This window comes from Curcuma longa, chromosome 10 (genome assembly GCF_044706935.1).
Source record: "Curcuma longa cultivar G26 ecotype Majalengka, Jawa Barat chromosome 10, ITB_CL_G26_1.1, whole genome shotgun sequence".
Taxonomy (NCBI): domain Eukaryota; kingdom Viridiplantae; phylum Streptophyta; class Magnoliopsida; order Zingiberales; family Zingiberaceae; genus Curcuma; species Curcuma longa.
The window spans coordinates 8,109,550-8,124,978 of NC_133870.1; the positions used below are offsets into that span (position 1 = coordinate 8,109,550).

Sequence of the window (15,429 nt, forward strand, 5' to 3'; positions counted from 1 at the left end):
AAAATATATTTAACAGAGTGATATATATTTATTTTATGTAGTTAGTATTTTTTAATAGCCATTTATTTAATATAATATTTAGTATATTTTAATTAATATGTTGTATCATAAATAACTTATGTTTATGTTGAGATTGTCTCGCGGACATGTCACCAGTCACGCAGCACCGAGATTGAGGAAATGAGGAGCTCTGGGGTTTGCAAATACCAACACTGTGAGAGGAAAGGTCAAGTGTCTTAGCTCGATCATTCTGACGCTCAAGCCAATCGCGGTAGGAAGAAGGAAGAATAACTATGAAAGAAAGAGCGAGGTTGAAGATGGTCAGTTCGCGTACCTGTACATGTAGGGAAAGAGGATTATATAGATGGAGAAGAGAGAGAATGATATCGACTCATCTTATCATTAATTAAGGAGAATATCTATGCAGTGAGATTTTGTCAGAGGAGATGTCTTATTAAAGTGTGAAAAATATCTTGTCGTGATCATTACGGTGTGGAAAATATGCCCCCTCATGGCCATAATAACATAAAGTTGTATCATTAAGCATGATAACAAGTAACAGAGGCAGATTGTCATGTCTCATAATTTCTTGACGGTGACGATGTGACTGACTGAGAAAGATAGGAATCGATCAGTTGTTAGGTAAGGCCTCGGTGGAGAAGTTGGCTTTGAGTAGGGCTAAGTAGGGCTGAGTAGGGTCGGGAGGTCGAGCATGATCGAGTGGAATCGGAGTTCGGTTGATAAAGTTCGAGCTCGATTGAGGGAGTATGAGCTCGGTTGATGGACTTCGAGCTCGGTTGAAGGAGTTTGAGCTAGGCCACGTTCTCGATAGATCATTGAGAGCTATGACTCTTGCTCTCGACATCTTGACGCTTAGTTCGGACAGGATGAGGAAGCTGAACTGAGAGTCAAGTAGACTGTGGCCGGTAGAGCTCGAAGTCGGGTGGATCATGGCTAAGTCTAAGTATATGGGCGAGTAATCGAGTAGGAATTCCGAATGAGTTGAGTGAATTGGAGCGAGTGAGGTCCATTCAATCCTGATATCAAGTCAAGTCATCCTCCTCTTATCCAACGTGTCCCGACAAGTCATCCATTTCTCGTCTGACGTGTCTTGATTTTGGACTGATCTACAACAGCTTACTTAGTATTTAAAATAATTTTGTGACTACATTATCGACTTAATTATTTAAATTATCTTAACCTTTTCATGTTTACTTAAATCTAATATTTCTGGGCATCTGGATTGGCCACCGTATGCACTTCCCGATTTATCCTGGTGGTCGGTGGGAAACTTTCGTGGGATCGGGCCGACCACCCCAAAGATGTTGGCCACTGGGATTATCATTTTTTTTTTAAATCTAATATTTCTTTAATTTAAATGCTTGCTATTGATCGCTGAGCGCTAATAGAGCAGTTGAACTCAACCAGCCCTGAAAATTTCCCGGTTGATTTGTCGTTCAAGTTTCCCGCATTACCTACTCGAAGGCCACGTCACCCGGGCAACTTTGTGGGTGGCTCAACCCTTCTTTCCAGTTCCGCAGCACAAAATGTCAATCGTGACGAACGGGACGAAGACTCTTTTGGCTCGAGAACCGCGCGCGGATCCTCCGCCCCTCTCCCTCGCCTCGACCCCTTCGTTGATTCGTCTGCTCCTCGATGCTTCGTCCTTCGCGAGCAGTCGGTTCGTCGATGGATTTCGGGAGGCTTTTCTGGGCTTTGACGCTGGTGCTGCTCGTTCCTGGATCGGTCCTCGCTGGCGACATCGTGCACGATGACGACGACATCCCCAAGCAGCCCGGATGCTCCAACAAATTCATTCTGGTAAGTTCCGTCCTAGGTTCCTTTCTTTGTGCCCTGGTTTGCTGGAAGACGTCGGTTTGTCGAGCGGCTGAGCACCGACGGTTGTCGGATTTTGCAAGTTTTTCCCTCGAGTTAGGTTGGTTGCTGGTGAGGAGATTGGGGTTTTGCAGTTTTTCTTCTTCTTCTTTTTGGCTTGACAATCTTAGTGATTGTCTTGAATCTTCAACTTTTGGGCTCTTCAAATGGAATGAGTTTTGTGTTGTGTGTTGGTAAAAGTCAAAAAAGGAGGCTCTGTGATTTTCGACTCTGCCTGTGGTGGATAAGTTACGAAGACTATGAGTTTGTGGGTGGTTTTTAACTTCCTATTTCCTGTTCGGTGATTAATAAGTTAAGCTTGCCCTTAATCGTAATTCGTTTTTCAATATTATTGATGTCTTCGTAGGCGTTTCTCCGCCTGCTTTTGGGTTAATTGTATCACCTTGACCTTATTTCCTTATCCATCTTAGCAAGAATGTGAGGTTTTGGATGTCAGAATGTGAATTTCTAGAGGCGGAGGTGGTAACATGAGCGTAGGTAAAAAACTTGCAGTCTTCTCAAAAAAAGGATTTTGCTATCTTGGCCAATTTTGACTTCATCATTAATGGTTGTATTTTTGTGTAATGTTTTTTTTTTTGTTAAATTACAACTGTCATTAGGCAGCAGAATCTTGCACACTAATACAGAAGTGAGATTTAACCTATGGTGTTTTTGCCAAGTATGCCAATATCTTTACCACCAGTATTTGTCTTAATGGTACATGTGGACTATTCATGTGTTTGAACAAGTTGCATTGTGACTTTGAAGTTTAGTCTTATCCTCCGTCCGCAAGCTCAGCTTCAGCCAATCTTTAAGGTCAGTGTACTGGGATTGAAGATATGAGGGAGAGGAGTGAAAGTGACACACAAGTTTTACAAGATGATGGAACCCAATATGTAAGTTTGTGCTCTTTTCTCTCCCCTCCTAACTTTTCATCCAAGTAAACATAGCCGAAGTGAGTTTGACTTGAGATGTTGCCATGTGGAGCTGCCAATCATAATACATGCACTAACCTAATACAATTACTTACAAGCTTGGATCTTGCAAGTCAATCAAGTCAATCAATTGCATTATATGCATGGACTTTGCATCTAGTCGACCATTACAAGCTTAGATCCTGTGAGCTGACTATTCACATTTCTAGTGTGAGCCCATGAGCTGATTTGTTTCTTAATGAGCCTACACCCTGATGACACTTCAGGTAAGGACTTGGTGGGTTGGTGCTTATTACATTGCGAGCATGGATCCCCATGAGTCGGTTGATCCTTTTCTTGGGATTTTAGGTTACACATGGTTGGAATCCTAGCTCCCAAGAGCCCAGGCCATCCGTACCAGATAAGAGTTTCAGGTGTGTTGTGTAGATTTCATATACTACATATTAGGTGCCCATAGTTGATCCACTGCCTAAAATTATCTCCAAGGAATCCCTCTTCTATGAGGCTGTCTTGGATATTGCATGAATGTTGTATAGTTCATCCCAACTCCCTTTGGTCGATTGGACACCTAAAAAGGGTTTTCAGCTATCCTTATCATGTAAGGCTCCAAGGCATTGCAAAGGTTGGGATGTTGATCAGATTTGATGTGCTTAAAAGGATTTTTGATGCATCCCTACTCTAGAAGTGTCTCTTGGTATTTTGCAAAGCAGATAGTAGATCTTAAGTTCTTACAATCGGCCAATTGCTGAAAAAAGGTTCCAAGGGCATCACTATAGTCTTTGTTGTGTTAGAATGAACGCCTGAACAAGACAATTCTTTGAGAGAAGAAGCATCATTATGTCCACTAGAAGTGAGAAAATCATATAGACTGTTGGTGTGGTTATGATGGGTGCATGAGCTATTGGATTGCCCACAACTTTGGGAGTCCAACAGCAACAGGCATTTGTGGCAACGTTTGCTTACTAGCTACATCAGGTTTCCAGCAGATTGAGATAGTCTATAGCTCCAAATGGGATTCTTCCCAAAAGACACAGGATATCATGGAGGAAGCTTCAATATTGCAATTCAGTCTTTCATAAGCAAACAAAACAGTTTGAGATGTTATGTTTGACAAAAGAAAAACTCTACCTGCCTTGAGATCAACATCCTGAATTCTTTATTCAACATCTTGTCTAGCTACTTTCTGAGATGCCTGTGGTCTAGCTTGAGAAGGTAGATTAAAATAATTATTAGTATAATATTTCACAAGGACTGACTTATCTCTTGTTCTGCATTACTAGACTATGCAAGATATCACATGCCCCCTCTTGTGCTGAATAAATACTTTTTTTTTCTCTTGCACTTCATACCAGGTGAAAGTGCCAATCTGGGTTAACAACACAGAAGATAGAGAATTTGTTGGCGTTGGTGCTCGGTTTGGCCGTAGAATAGTGTCAAAAGAGAAGCATTCTAACCGTACTCGTCTTTCCCTTTCAGATCCTTCTGATTGCTGCACTGAACTGAAGGAAAAGGTTTTTATTTCTTTTCATCAAGTACTCTTCTCAAATTCATGCATAAAAACCATATTGACATTGATCCTTGGGTTATGCATTGGAACTTCATTTTCTTAGCTTGCTGGGGATGTCCTACTAGTACACAGGGGGAAATGCAAATTCACAACAAAGGCGAAAATTGCTGAAGCTGCTGGAGCATCTTCTATACTAATTATAAACAGTCACAGAGGTGAATGCAGTTCCTATTCTCTAGCTAGTGAAAAAAAGAACCTTAGCTGAGGAGTAATTCTGTTGTATATCTGAAGAATGAATGACTATTGCATTATTGGCATCTGAATTTTGCTTTATTATCATCATTAAAATTTCCTGCACTTTAATGTGGCCAGCCGAGATGTGTTGAAGATTTCAAATTTTAGTCCACCTATAAGATTTTGAATTTTCTTTAATATCCTGGCATTTGATTGACAGAATTATACAAGATGGTTTGTGATCCAAATGAAAGAGATTTAAATATAACGATTCCTGCCGTAATGCTTCCACAAGATGCAGGTGCAAGCTTAGAAAGGGCTCTTCAACTTGGTTCCTCAGGTAAGTTCTCTTAAGTATGACATATGGACTTCTAAGTATAGTCTTCATGTTTTAGATAAAATGAAGTTAAGCAAAATTTTCTGTCTCTTGTCTAATTTACAAACCAAAGTACAAAATGTCTGTATTTCCTTGTTAATCTGCTTACAACTTAGAAAAATATTGCAACAATGGTGAATTTTAGTTCTTTAAATGAGCTGAGCAGCCCAGTCAGCTCATTTTGACACCTCTATGTGGGTGGACAAACTACATTAGAGATGAAGACATTTGTATATTGTATTGACATGTGGCGGACATGACAAAATCTTTACCTTGTAAAATTTGTTTTGATAACAGCTTATCCTAAAAGTTTACCTGACAACCACAATTACAACAAAATCTTTATCCCACTACGTGGGGTGACTATATGGATTTTCCTATGCCATTGGACTCAATTCTCTATTATATCATTATCTATATTTAAATGAATTTTATCTTGTTTTATCGTTGCTAATCAAGTCTTTTTTGGTTTTCCTTTTCCTCTATTAATGTGTGTATTTGTTATGATCTCACATTGCTTAATTAAGATATTTATTGGACGTCTAAGTACGTGTCCTACTATCTTAAATGTGTTCCAGCGCAACTCCGATTTTCTCTCTAATGTTATCATTTTTTTAACTTATTCATCCTTACATGTATGTACATTCACCTTAAGATTCTTATATCTACTACTCTCATCTTTTGCTCGTGTGCTCGGTTCATAGTCTAACATTCAACTTCATATAACATAGCAGGTCTAATTGTTGTTTTTTAAAATTTCCTTTTAAGCTTTAGAGGTATCTTATGATCACACAGAATATCTGATACCATACTCCATTTCAAACCCGTAAAAGTTTATCTTCTAGGATAAAAAAATTCAATCAAACCTATACATTTTTTACAATTTTGATGAGTTCAAACATTTTTTTAATATAACAATTTGACAATTTTTCTTGTAGTCCATTTTACAAATACACAAGATGATCTATTTTTCTCAAAACTAATTCATGAAAATTCAACTCAATGTTAGCATAAATTAAGAATGTGGCGTGTTATTATTTGAATTTCCTACTAGACAAACCATGGCTCTTCTTGCTGTGTGTAAACTTCCACACATCATCATTTCTTCTCATTTCTCTTTTGGCATTTAATAATGGATATGTTACACAAACGATTTCTTCAAAAAATTCCAGTTGCTGTGCAAATGTATTCCCCTGACCGTCCTGAGGTAGATACAGCAGAAGTTTTTCTATGGCTCATGGCAGTTGGTACCATCTTGTGTGCATCATATTGGTCAGCTTGGAGCTACAAGGAAGCATTAATTGAACATGACAAGATACTGAAGGAGAAGGTCCTCATTTTTCTTTCACATATTGCTTAAACCTATCGTGATTTCCTTATCTGATGGATTGACCACTGATCATAGGATGCACCAGAGGAGTTTCTCAATATGGACAATACAGGATCTAGTGGTGTAGTTGAGATCAACACAACATCAGCAATGTTGTTTGTTGTGATTGCTTCTTGCTTCTTGATCTTACTTTACAAACTCATGTCATTCTGGTTCCTGGAGTTGTTGGTGGTTATATTTTGCATTGGTGGAGTAGAGGTGATATTATTCATGCTCATCCTTAATTCCTTCTCTTGTTTTTGATTATTGATTTGTGTACAAGAGCTGGATCCTGATTTTCGTAAGTTTTGGTTTTCAAACTGAAGTGCTGGCTTTCTTAGCATATAGTTTTGAAAGGGTTAGTAAAAAAAGTTCAATTTATATTTCTTAAAAAAATAGCAAAAATAGCCAGTCTGATCAGGGCTATCAAACTATTTGGAAAAGTTGAAGGGGAAGAATTAAGGACGTGTCAACTTGAGCGGGGAAAGAGAGGAAATGAAGGAACAATAATAGTGAAGGGAGGAGGGGAAGAAAGGGAGAGGAAAGGGGCTTCCTTGTTTTTTTTCCCCTACTTGCAAAGAGAGGAAAAAAGGGAAAACTGAAAGAAACTGACAAAACTAACTATTTGAATTTGTTATTCCCAAAATATGAAGGGTAAAACTAGTTTTTTCACCGCTTTTCCCTCTTCCTGCCCTCTTTTGTCAACCAAAAAGGGGAAAGGAACTCCAAAATGCCCTATTTCCCCCTTGTTTTTTCTTCTATCCAAGTAGACATGGTTCTAGGACCAGGAACGTGGTAACAATTTCCACACCAAGAAAGGGGATTTAACACAGAGGAAAAAGAGAAAAATTTTCATTAAATCAAAGAAATATCACTCCTTAGGGATCCAAACCTTAATTATAATAAAAAAGATAAAGACCAAGTCTCCTAAGAGGAGTGACTTACCCCCAAAAATATAGTGAACTTAAAACAACTTTAAAAAATTTACAATTTGGAATTTAAATCTACTAAATATCTACTGCATTACAAGAGAATTTGACTTGTTTTCCCTCCCTTATCTCTACTTGGGCTCCCTTCTTCTCAAGTACACATGCTCTAAAACAAAAGAAAAACTAGATGTAGTGTGGTACATTGTTATCAGGTATATTTATTGTCCTTCCTGTTTGCTCGTTTTTTAAGTCATTCTGCTGAAAGTTTAAAATCGCTTAATTTTACTCCTGCAAGCTCAGTTAGTTGAGGTAGGCAAAGCCCACTCTCAGCAATTTACTGGCAAAATCAACAAAGAAAAAGGATTGAGTCTCATTAGCAGGCTATGATCAGAATGTCATTGTATTTAAATGTTTAAAATGCCATGAAGATGGCATAACTGCAGAAACAAGCTAGTTCTCTTAAATGCCTGTATAGGTGAGTCAAATAGTTAAAACCTATCTTGGTGGACAACGGACAGTTAGGCAACCAGACTTGCTTGAGGTCTGTTTTCATATTCTGTTCTAACAGGCAGGTTCTGTTACAGTATATGGGTATCCAATTTCTAAGAAATGCACTATGGTTGTTGCTTCAACATAGTGTCAATACATATCCTTGAACCAGGCCAGTATCTGATGCAAACACAGAAATTAATGGCAGCATTTTTTTTATAGGCAAAGTTATTGCACGACAAGTTTCCAATTCTTATAACTGCTTTCAATTTTCCTGTGTCACTCTCATAATTTCCTCATTCAAGTAACTTTTGAGGTTCTTTCTTTGTACAACTGTCTTGTTTTTGGTGTTTGTGACACCACAAGATGAATCTTCTTCTGTATAGTCTGCGTAATTAATTGTTTCTTATTTAGATAAACAGAGAAAATCATGCTTCACTTTATATGTGATGTAATGGACACATGATCTGATGAAGTTTAGCTTAATTGCATGCATAGCATCTTTATAAGTTAGTTTTCTTACCTTTGGATTATAATATTACTTTTGTTGCTTTCCTGTGATTCAGGGCCTACAAGCATGCTTGGTGGCTTTGTTATCTAGGTATACTTTTCCTCAAATTTCTTGGTTGTGGCTCATTATAGAGAAGCAAAGAAATAATCTGATCAACAATTCAGATTTTCTACAGATTTCTCTAGTTTTCTTGATGAGAATAGCACTACTACATATATTTATAAATTTTTATTTCCATTTTATCTTCTTTGTAAATGATGTTTGATTATTAGGTCATCTTATTTAAGCTATTGATTCACAAATCACAATGACCGAAAAACATAGTTATTCTATTGAGTTCTTGAAACTTCTTTTCAAGCATCTGGAATCTCTACTGATGAAGGCTCAAGTTCTTTCACCTTAACTCTGGAAAATTGAAATTTGTTGCAAATCAATATTGGGTCTCTTTCCTGAGAAACAAAACATGAATTTTTTCCTATTGATTTGTTCCTTTGTCTCGTGTACTATTTCATCACAAAGTAAGCCCATTTATGATTTAACTAGTTTATGGACTTCATCCCTACTTATGCCTAGGACAAATTAAAGTTTGCTTGATGGCTGGCATGTTGCTAATTTCTACTTTTCTCAATGAATTTTTATTCTCTTACTCTAGGATTTTTTTTTGTATTATTTCTCCAGTTGATTAAATTAGGACTTAGAAATGACAGAGAATTTTAAAGAAATTTAATTGGTTTCATCTACACACCCAAACCTACTAATATTTCTTGATATCTGGATTTAGGGACGACTAAAAGTTTTCCCTTTTTTTGTAAACCATTAGACACTTATTTTGGTTCTTATGCTATATATGGATTAAGATCTTGTGATTTATGAAAATTTTCAGGTGGTTCAAACATGCTGCAAACTCGTTCATTAAAGTTCCTGTATTTGGAGCTGCTTCTTACCTTGCACTTGCTGTTTCTCCATTTTGCATTGTCTTTGCTGTTGTATGGGCTGCCTATCGTGGTGCATCCTTTGCCTGGATTGGTCAGGATATCATGGTAATCTCTCAATTGTTTTTTCATGTTGTCGTTATCATTGTCTTGCCATAATTTCATGAGCAATTGCACATGTTTAGATCCTCTCCAATCTGGTCATTCAGTATAGTAAACATTATTTATGCTGAGACTGCAAAACTTCAAGTTCATAGAAACAACAGTCTGAGGATGGCTTTCGTAAAATAGATGCTTAGCTCCTTTGACATCATTAATTATTCTCCAGCCTTATGTTGTAGACTACAAAATAGAAAGTGGGAACACTGGGAAGATTATCTGCTCTGGATTTGTATTCTAATAGTTTTACACGAGTTTGAAATATTATTATGATATTGATTTCAAAACAATATCGGTAATGAGATACTAAATGGTATGAAAACATGTATTGTTTAGTGTCACAAAATAATTACTATATAAAAAAGAAGTGGAAAATGTCCATGTGTTAATTCATATGAAATCAATATTCAAGAAGTACCATGCTAAACCTTACTACTTTTTTTTCTTTGTCAATAATTTTGAATCAATGGATCAATCTGAAGACTTACCTGGCACCATATTCCTTATTGTTTCTTTGTAAGTTTGTCAATACCCATATGACCTATGTAGCCTATCTTAATTTAAAAATGAAAATTGAATTCTGCATTTACTGAGACCTGGAAATCTTTTGTCACAACTCTGAAAGATTATTATGGATTACAATCACTTTTGTTCTGCACTTCTAGTATCTTCTTGTAGAAATTGTTGACGTCGGATGAAATAATGATTATCTTGCTGGCAGTATTGATTCTAGTGGTTCAATTGTGAATGCCAGAATCAATCTTCTAAAATCTGTTGATTCGAAATAATATCATGAAATAGGAAAATAAACGGCAATGCCAAAAAATATTATTAATCCAAATAACATCTCATAACATCAACTAGACAATTGTTTAAATAGACTTAAAACCCTAAGACGCAAAAGAAAGAAAAAAATCCTAACAGAAAGGAAAAACCTTCAACAGATTCTAAATCCTAAACGAACTCAAAATCCTAAAATACAAAAGATAGAAATTATAAAAAATACTCTAATTACTAAAAACCCTAAAAATTACAAAAAATGATAATTTATTAAAAATAATAAAAAAGATTCAACAAATCCTTCTACATCAGTTGCCCCAGATTGAAAAAAACTCACCCTCAAGTTTAGAATAATATCAGGTGGTAGTCTAGAAGGAAGATCATTTGACACTAAATAGGCAAAATCTATTAATAGCTATTGCACTGTGGGAATCCTTGTCGATCCGTCAATGAGCACGATATCATAGATGCTACTCTTGTCCATCTTCGTCTTCCTCAAGCACTTCTCCATTGATATGACATGCACTACAACCTTAGCTAATCCACCATCCGAAATCTCTTCTTTCTCATAGTTTTGAATAGAACTCAAACATGGAAGCTCTCTTCCGCCAATGGTGCCTCAATTGAGAGAATTCTTAGTGTTCGAAACTTGTAACACGCCATCACCAACTTCATCGACAACTTCGTTCACCTCATCATCGTCATAAACTAGATCACCGACTATTTCGATCTCGTCGTCAATATCTTTTCCAAGAAAATTTTTCTCCAAATTAAAATAAAAGAACTTATGACCTTTAAGATTTAGGTACTACGATCACAGTGTGAGACTTGCTCAGTTGGAACTTGTTTATCACAGTCTTGGCCACGTACCTCATGATCTTTTAGATTTTGTGTTGCTAGACGTTGGAATAACTCTGTGACTTATTTCTGTAGATCTTCAAGTATCTCGTTTCGGGTGCTACAATCACAGTTCGAAGCTTCTTCAATCGGAACCTGCCTGTCACGACTACGATCACGACCACAACACCCATCCATAGATCTAAGAGCTTTGATACCAATTGACACCGAGCAGGATGTCGATTTTCCTACAGATAGTATTGATTTCGTTGGTTAGACTGTTAATGCCAAAATCAATCTTCTAAAACTCGTTGATTCGGAAGAATACCAGGAAATAGAAAAACAAACGGCAATGCTAAGAAATATTATTAATCCAATAAACATCTCATAACATCAACTAGACAATTGTTTAAATAAACTCAAAATCCTAAGATGCAAAAGAAAGAAAAAATTTTAACAGAAAGGAAAAAATCTTTAACAGATTCTAAATTTTAAAAATCCTAAACGGACTCAAAATCCTAAAATATAAAAGATAGAAATTACCAAAAATACTCTAATTATTAAAAATCCTGAAAATTACTAAAAATGATAATTTACTAAAAATAATAAAAAAGATCCAACGAATCCTTTTGCATCAATAGCTTTATTATTCCTACCTACATTTGGAAAGCTATTTTTTATATGTTATGGATTTTTTGAGAGGGAAAAATGGCAAGAAGCATTAACACTCAAATTCTCTAATTCTAACTTAGTGCAAAATCCCATTTGGTAATTAAATAGGCTGGTATAACTTTCCCCCCTCAAATAGTTCAATTACGAGTTGTGAATTTTGATATCCTGACTGCAAATGAAAATCTTGCAGAATCATTGAGAAATATATTGCATTAGTAGTCATTGGTTCTTGAAGTTTCTGCATTGATGTTTTGGACTGCCATTGGTTTACTTCTGACTTTCTGCCTTCTCATTCAGGGCATTGCATTGATTGTCATAGTTCTTCAAATCGTCCATGTATCTAATCTTAAGGTACGTTTATTCTTCATTAAGATTCTTTGTGAATTATCTAATTAATCATGCTCGTTGTTGTTAGTGGTTTTTAATGAAATTATCAATCTGAAGATGCAACATTTGCTTGCAATCACAAATCTGCATGCTATCGCGTAGATTTTTGGTCTCCAAGTATCTTTACATACTTTGTTGAACCATCTTCAACTCTTTTTTCCACCTTGTAAATGGTGCTCTTGCAAAAACTATACATGAGGTGTCCTTTGAGTGTCCTATATGTATCCAACTTATCTGATATCTATACTTCTGGATATGATATGATAAACTTCATGTCAAATAATCTGAAGCTTTTTCAAATTTATTTTAGGAATCTGAGATATAGTTCTCATCCATGTTATTGAAATTTCTTTATAGTTCCTCATCTGGTATATGTGCAATCCTCTGTCCAATTAAGTTACTTGTGTTAGTGGAAGTTCAGATTGTTGCTTCTCATAACTGTTTTGTTTTTGTTGCTTATTAGTTTGTGTATAACCTCATGTTTATGTTCTGGAATTGGAAATTCAGGTAGGAACAGTGCTTCTTGGTTGTGCCTTCCTGTATGATATCTTTTGGGTTTTTATCTCACCAATGTTGTTCCATCAAAGTGTCATGATTGTGGTAAGTGACATTCTTTTACTTGTACTTTATTACGTGATTACTAGTGTGAAAGAAAGAAACAATTGTGCTTTTCCTGTAGGTAGCACGTGGAGATGGGACTGCAGAAGATGGTGTGCCTATGCTACTTAAGATACCACGCTTGTTTGATCCATGGGGTGGATACAGCGTAATTGGTTTTGGCGATATCATTTTACCTGGGCTGATTATTTCATTCTCATTAAGGTTAATTAACAATGTCTTTCTGCCCATTATTTCCTTGTCATTAAGGTTGATTAACAATGTTTTTCATTTTTAGAAAATAGAAAATGATAAGAGATAAAATAAATATTTAAAATTGATTATATTTTGACACCTTTGAGTTTATTAGAGGTGAATGATGACATAAATATTTTTTTTCTTTAATTTTCAATGGATTTATTTTATTTCTGACAAGGGGATAAATGTTAACTCAAAATACCATGAAAAAGAAGCAGAAAGTTTAACTGTATCTCTATGTTTGATTTTTTTTTGTGTTAAAGTTCTTATCCCGTTTTTACTGGTCACTTAAAGAATCTGGAGGTCTAGTAAATCGTGTGAAATTTTAGCCAGAGGATTTCTTTATTTTTGTAGTTGTTCTCTAACTTTATTTTAGCCAGATAATTTATCTTTTCATTCCCTTTCACCTTTTCCTTCTTGACTATTGTTTTTATGTTCTTTATTTGGCCTTTGGATCCTTTTGCTGGAATCGTATTATTCAATTCTTTGATCTAGACTGTTGTGATAACACTCTCTCTCTCATCATATGCCAAACTTCTTTTATCATGCAGATATTGATGAATGTGTCTGCTTGGAATTCTCATTTCTATTCCAGATTAACCATCACTAACATGTCATTCCTAACCACTAATGTACTCTCTGTTCGGTTGGTTAGTAGACATGTTAGTGGCTTTGCATAGTTCCTTTGGAATTCCAATGGGTTGAATTTGAATTAGCAGCATTGATATCACTGAAACATCATAGTAGCTTGTTTGTATGTGAGAACCATCTCAAAAGAGCTTAAGTTGTCTGAAGTATCAAGTCACTAGTTGTCGCCCCTACTCTCTAACTGAAGTATGGCTAAATGGTTGGAGATTCTAGTGTTTACACGAGTGATGTATATGTACCCTATCTATGAAGATATTTTATAGGGGGAATGAGTTACAACTATGCTACTTCCAAATAACTTATGGCTGATCCCACAAATCTGATGCTTCATTTTAGCAAATTATATTGTTATTTTCCTTACTATAATATCTGAAAATCTAATTTTCAGGTATGATTGGGCCGGAAAGAAAAGCTTGAAAGCTGGTTACTTCTTGTGGTCCATGGTGGCTTATGGTTCTGGTAACTTTATAACTCCTTTTTGTCGCACATATGAGCAACTGCATGTGTCAGATCAATACAATTAACAGAAATCAGAAAAATATATAAACAAATAGGCAACTTCTTTCAGATTTAGAAAACAATCCATCCATTATCACTTGTAACCTGAAGCCCTTGTAAGAATTGCTGACTCATTTTCCTCATCTGTCTCAATGTTTGTACGCAACAGAGACCATCATGGATGACTGATACCTGCTCTATCTTTTAGTTGCATGTAGTTCATGTCTATGTGGAGAATTATGTGTCTTATTTATTGTTTGAGAATAGTAAAGCTATTGACATTATTTTCTCACTGTTTTAATTAGTTTTGTCCATGCTGCTCCCTTTTGTGGATCGGATAGATTATTCCAAATTTTCAATTTACGGATACGAGCTGTTGGAATATGGAGCTGCGGTTCCAGTTCTATGTCATTTGCTCAGTCAAAATGGATTAAATTCCCACTCTTACATAGAATATGACTGATTCAACTCAAATAACAATATCTTCCTAACTGAATCCACAATCTATGACAAAGCAAATTTTGCTCACAAGTTCTTGCCAAGTTAAGAATATCAAACTAGGTGCGGCATTGCGCATAGGCTAACCTTTCATGCACATTGTAGCTGGTGTTTCTTACATCTAATTGTTTAACTTTTTGTCAGTTACTATCTTGTTCATGCACCTCGTTATGCTTGGCTAATCAGGAAGCTAGGAACGATCACAATACGATGATGTTATATCGGTCCAGTTAAATCTTGAATGTACCATGAGAATATTAACCAGAAACAATAAAGCTAAGATGACAGTTAGTTTACTTTGAATGAATGCCCTGCTCAAACGCCGTGTGCTCATGTCGTTCTGCAGGTCTTCTTGTTACATACATCGCCTTGAATCTAATGGATGGACATGGTCAGCCAGCCCTGCTGTACATTGTGCCATTCACGTTGGGTAAGTGGAAACACACAAAGCCAGAATGGACTAATGGCTATTTACTTTGAGAAACTATGATTCCAACAACTACTCGAAGATTCGAATTTAGTTGAATTAGAACATTTTGTGCTGAGACCACTAGTGCTATGCAGGCACTCTTTTGGCTCTTGGTTGGAAAAGAGGTGAACTCAGAAACTTGTGGACGCGAGGGCAGCCATTCAGAGTTTGTCCACACCTTCAGCCCGAGGAGTCGAAGGCAGCATCTGGGAACTTCATCGGAAACTGATACATAGAAGAGAATGCAACAGCTTTAGGATTCAGTTCTGATGAAGATCAAGATCAAGATCACACACGACGAACCTCTGGAGGCACTGCCCTGTGTCAGGGTTGATGCAGATTGGAGCCACAAGGATTTTATGACTGTAGACTTGGACACATGATAGTAATGAAGTAGGAGTGTTTGTTTTTCACAATGTAATGTTTTCCAACATTTCTGATGTAAAAATTCCGAGTTTGAATTCTGATC

At 36.3% G+C, this 15,429-nt stretch overlaps 1 protein-coding gene across 1 annotated transcript; it reads left to right on the forward strand.

The window, feature by feature from the left end:
* Window positions 1-1,593: 1,593 nt before the first annotated feature.
* LOC141835865 (signal peptide peptidase-like 5) lies at window positions 1,594-15,429 on the forward strand. The gene is made up of 14 exons (XM_074723259.1): window positions 1,594-1,821; window positions 4,163-4,321; window positions 4,421-4,532; window positions 4,772-4,891; window positions 6,100-6,257; window positions 6,333-6,515; window positions 8,281-8,315; window positions 9,109-9,265; window positions 11,903-11,956; window positions 12,500-12,592; window positions 12,672-12,814; window positions 13,884-13,954; window positions 14,838-14,921; window positions 15,056-15,429. Exons 1-14 carry the CDS (start codon window positions 1,657-1,659, stop codon window positions 15,187-15,189), a joined length of 1,668 nt encoding a protein of 555 aa, XP_074579360.1. The 5' UTR covers window positions 1,594-1,656; the 3' UTR covers window positions 15,190-15,429.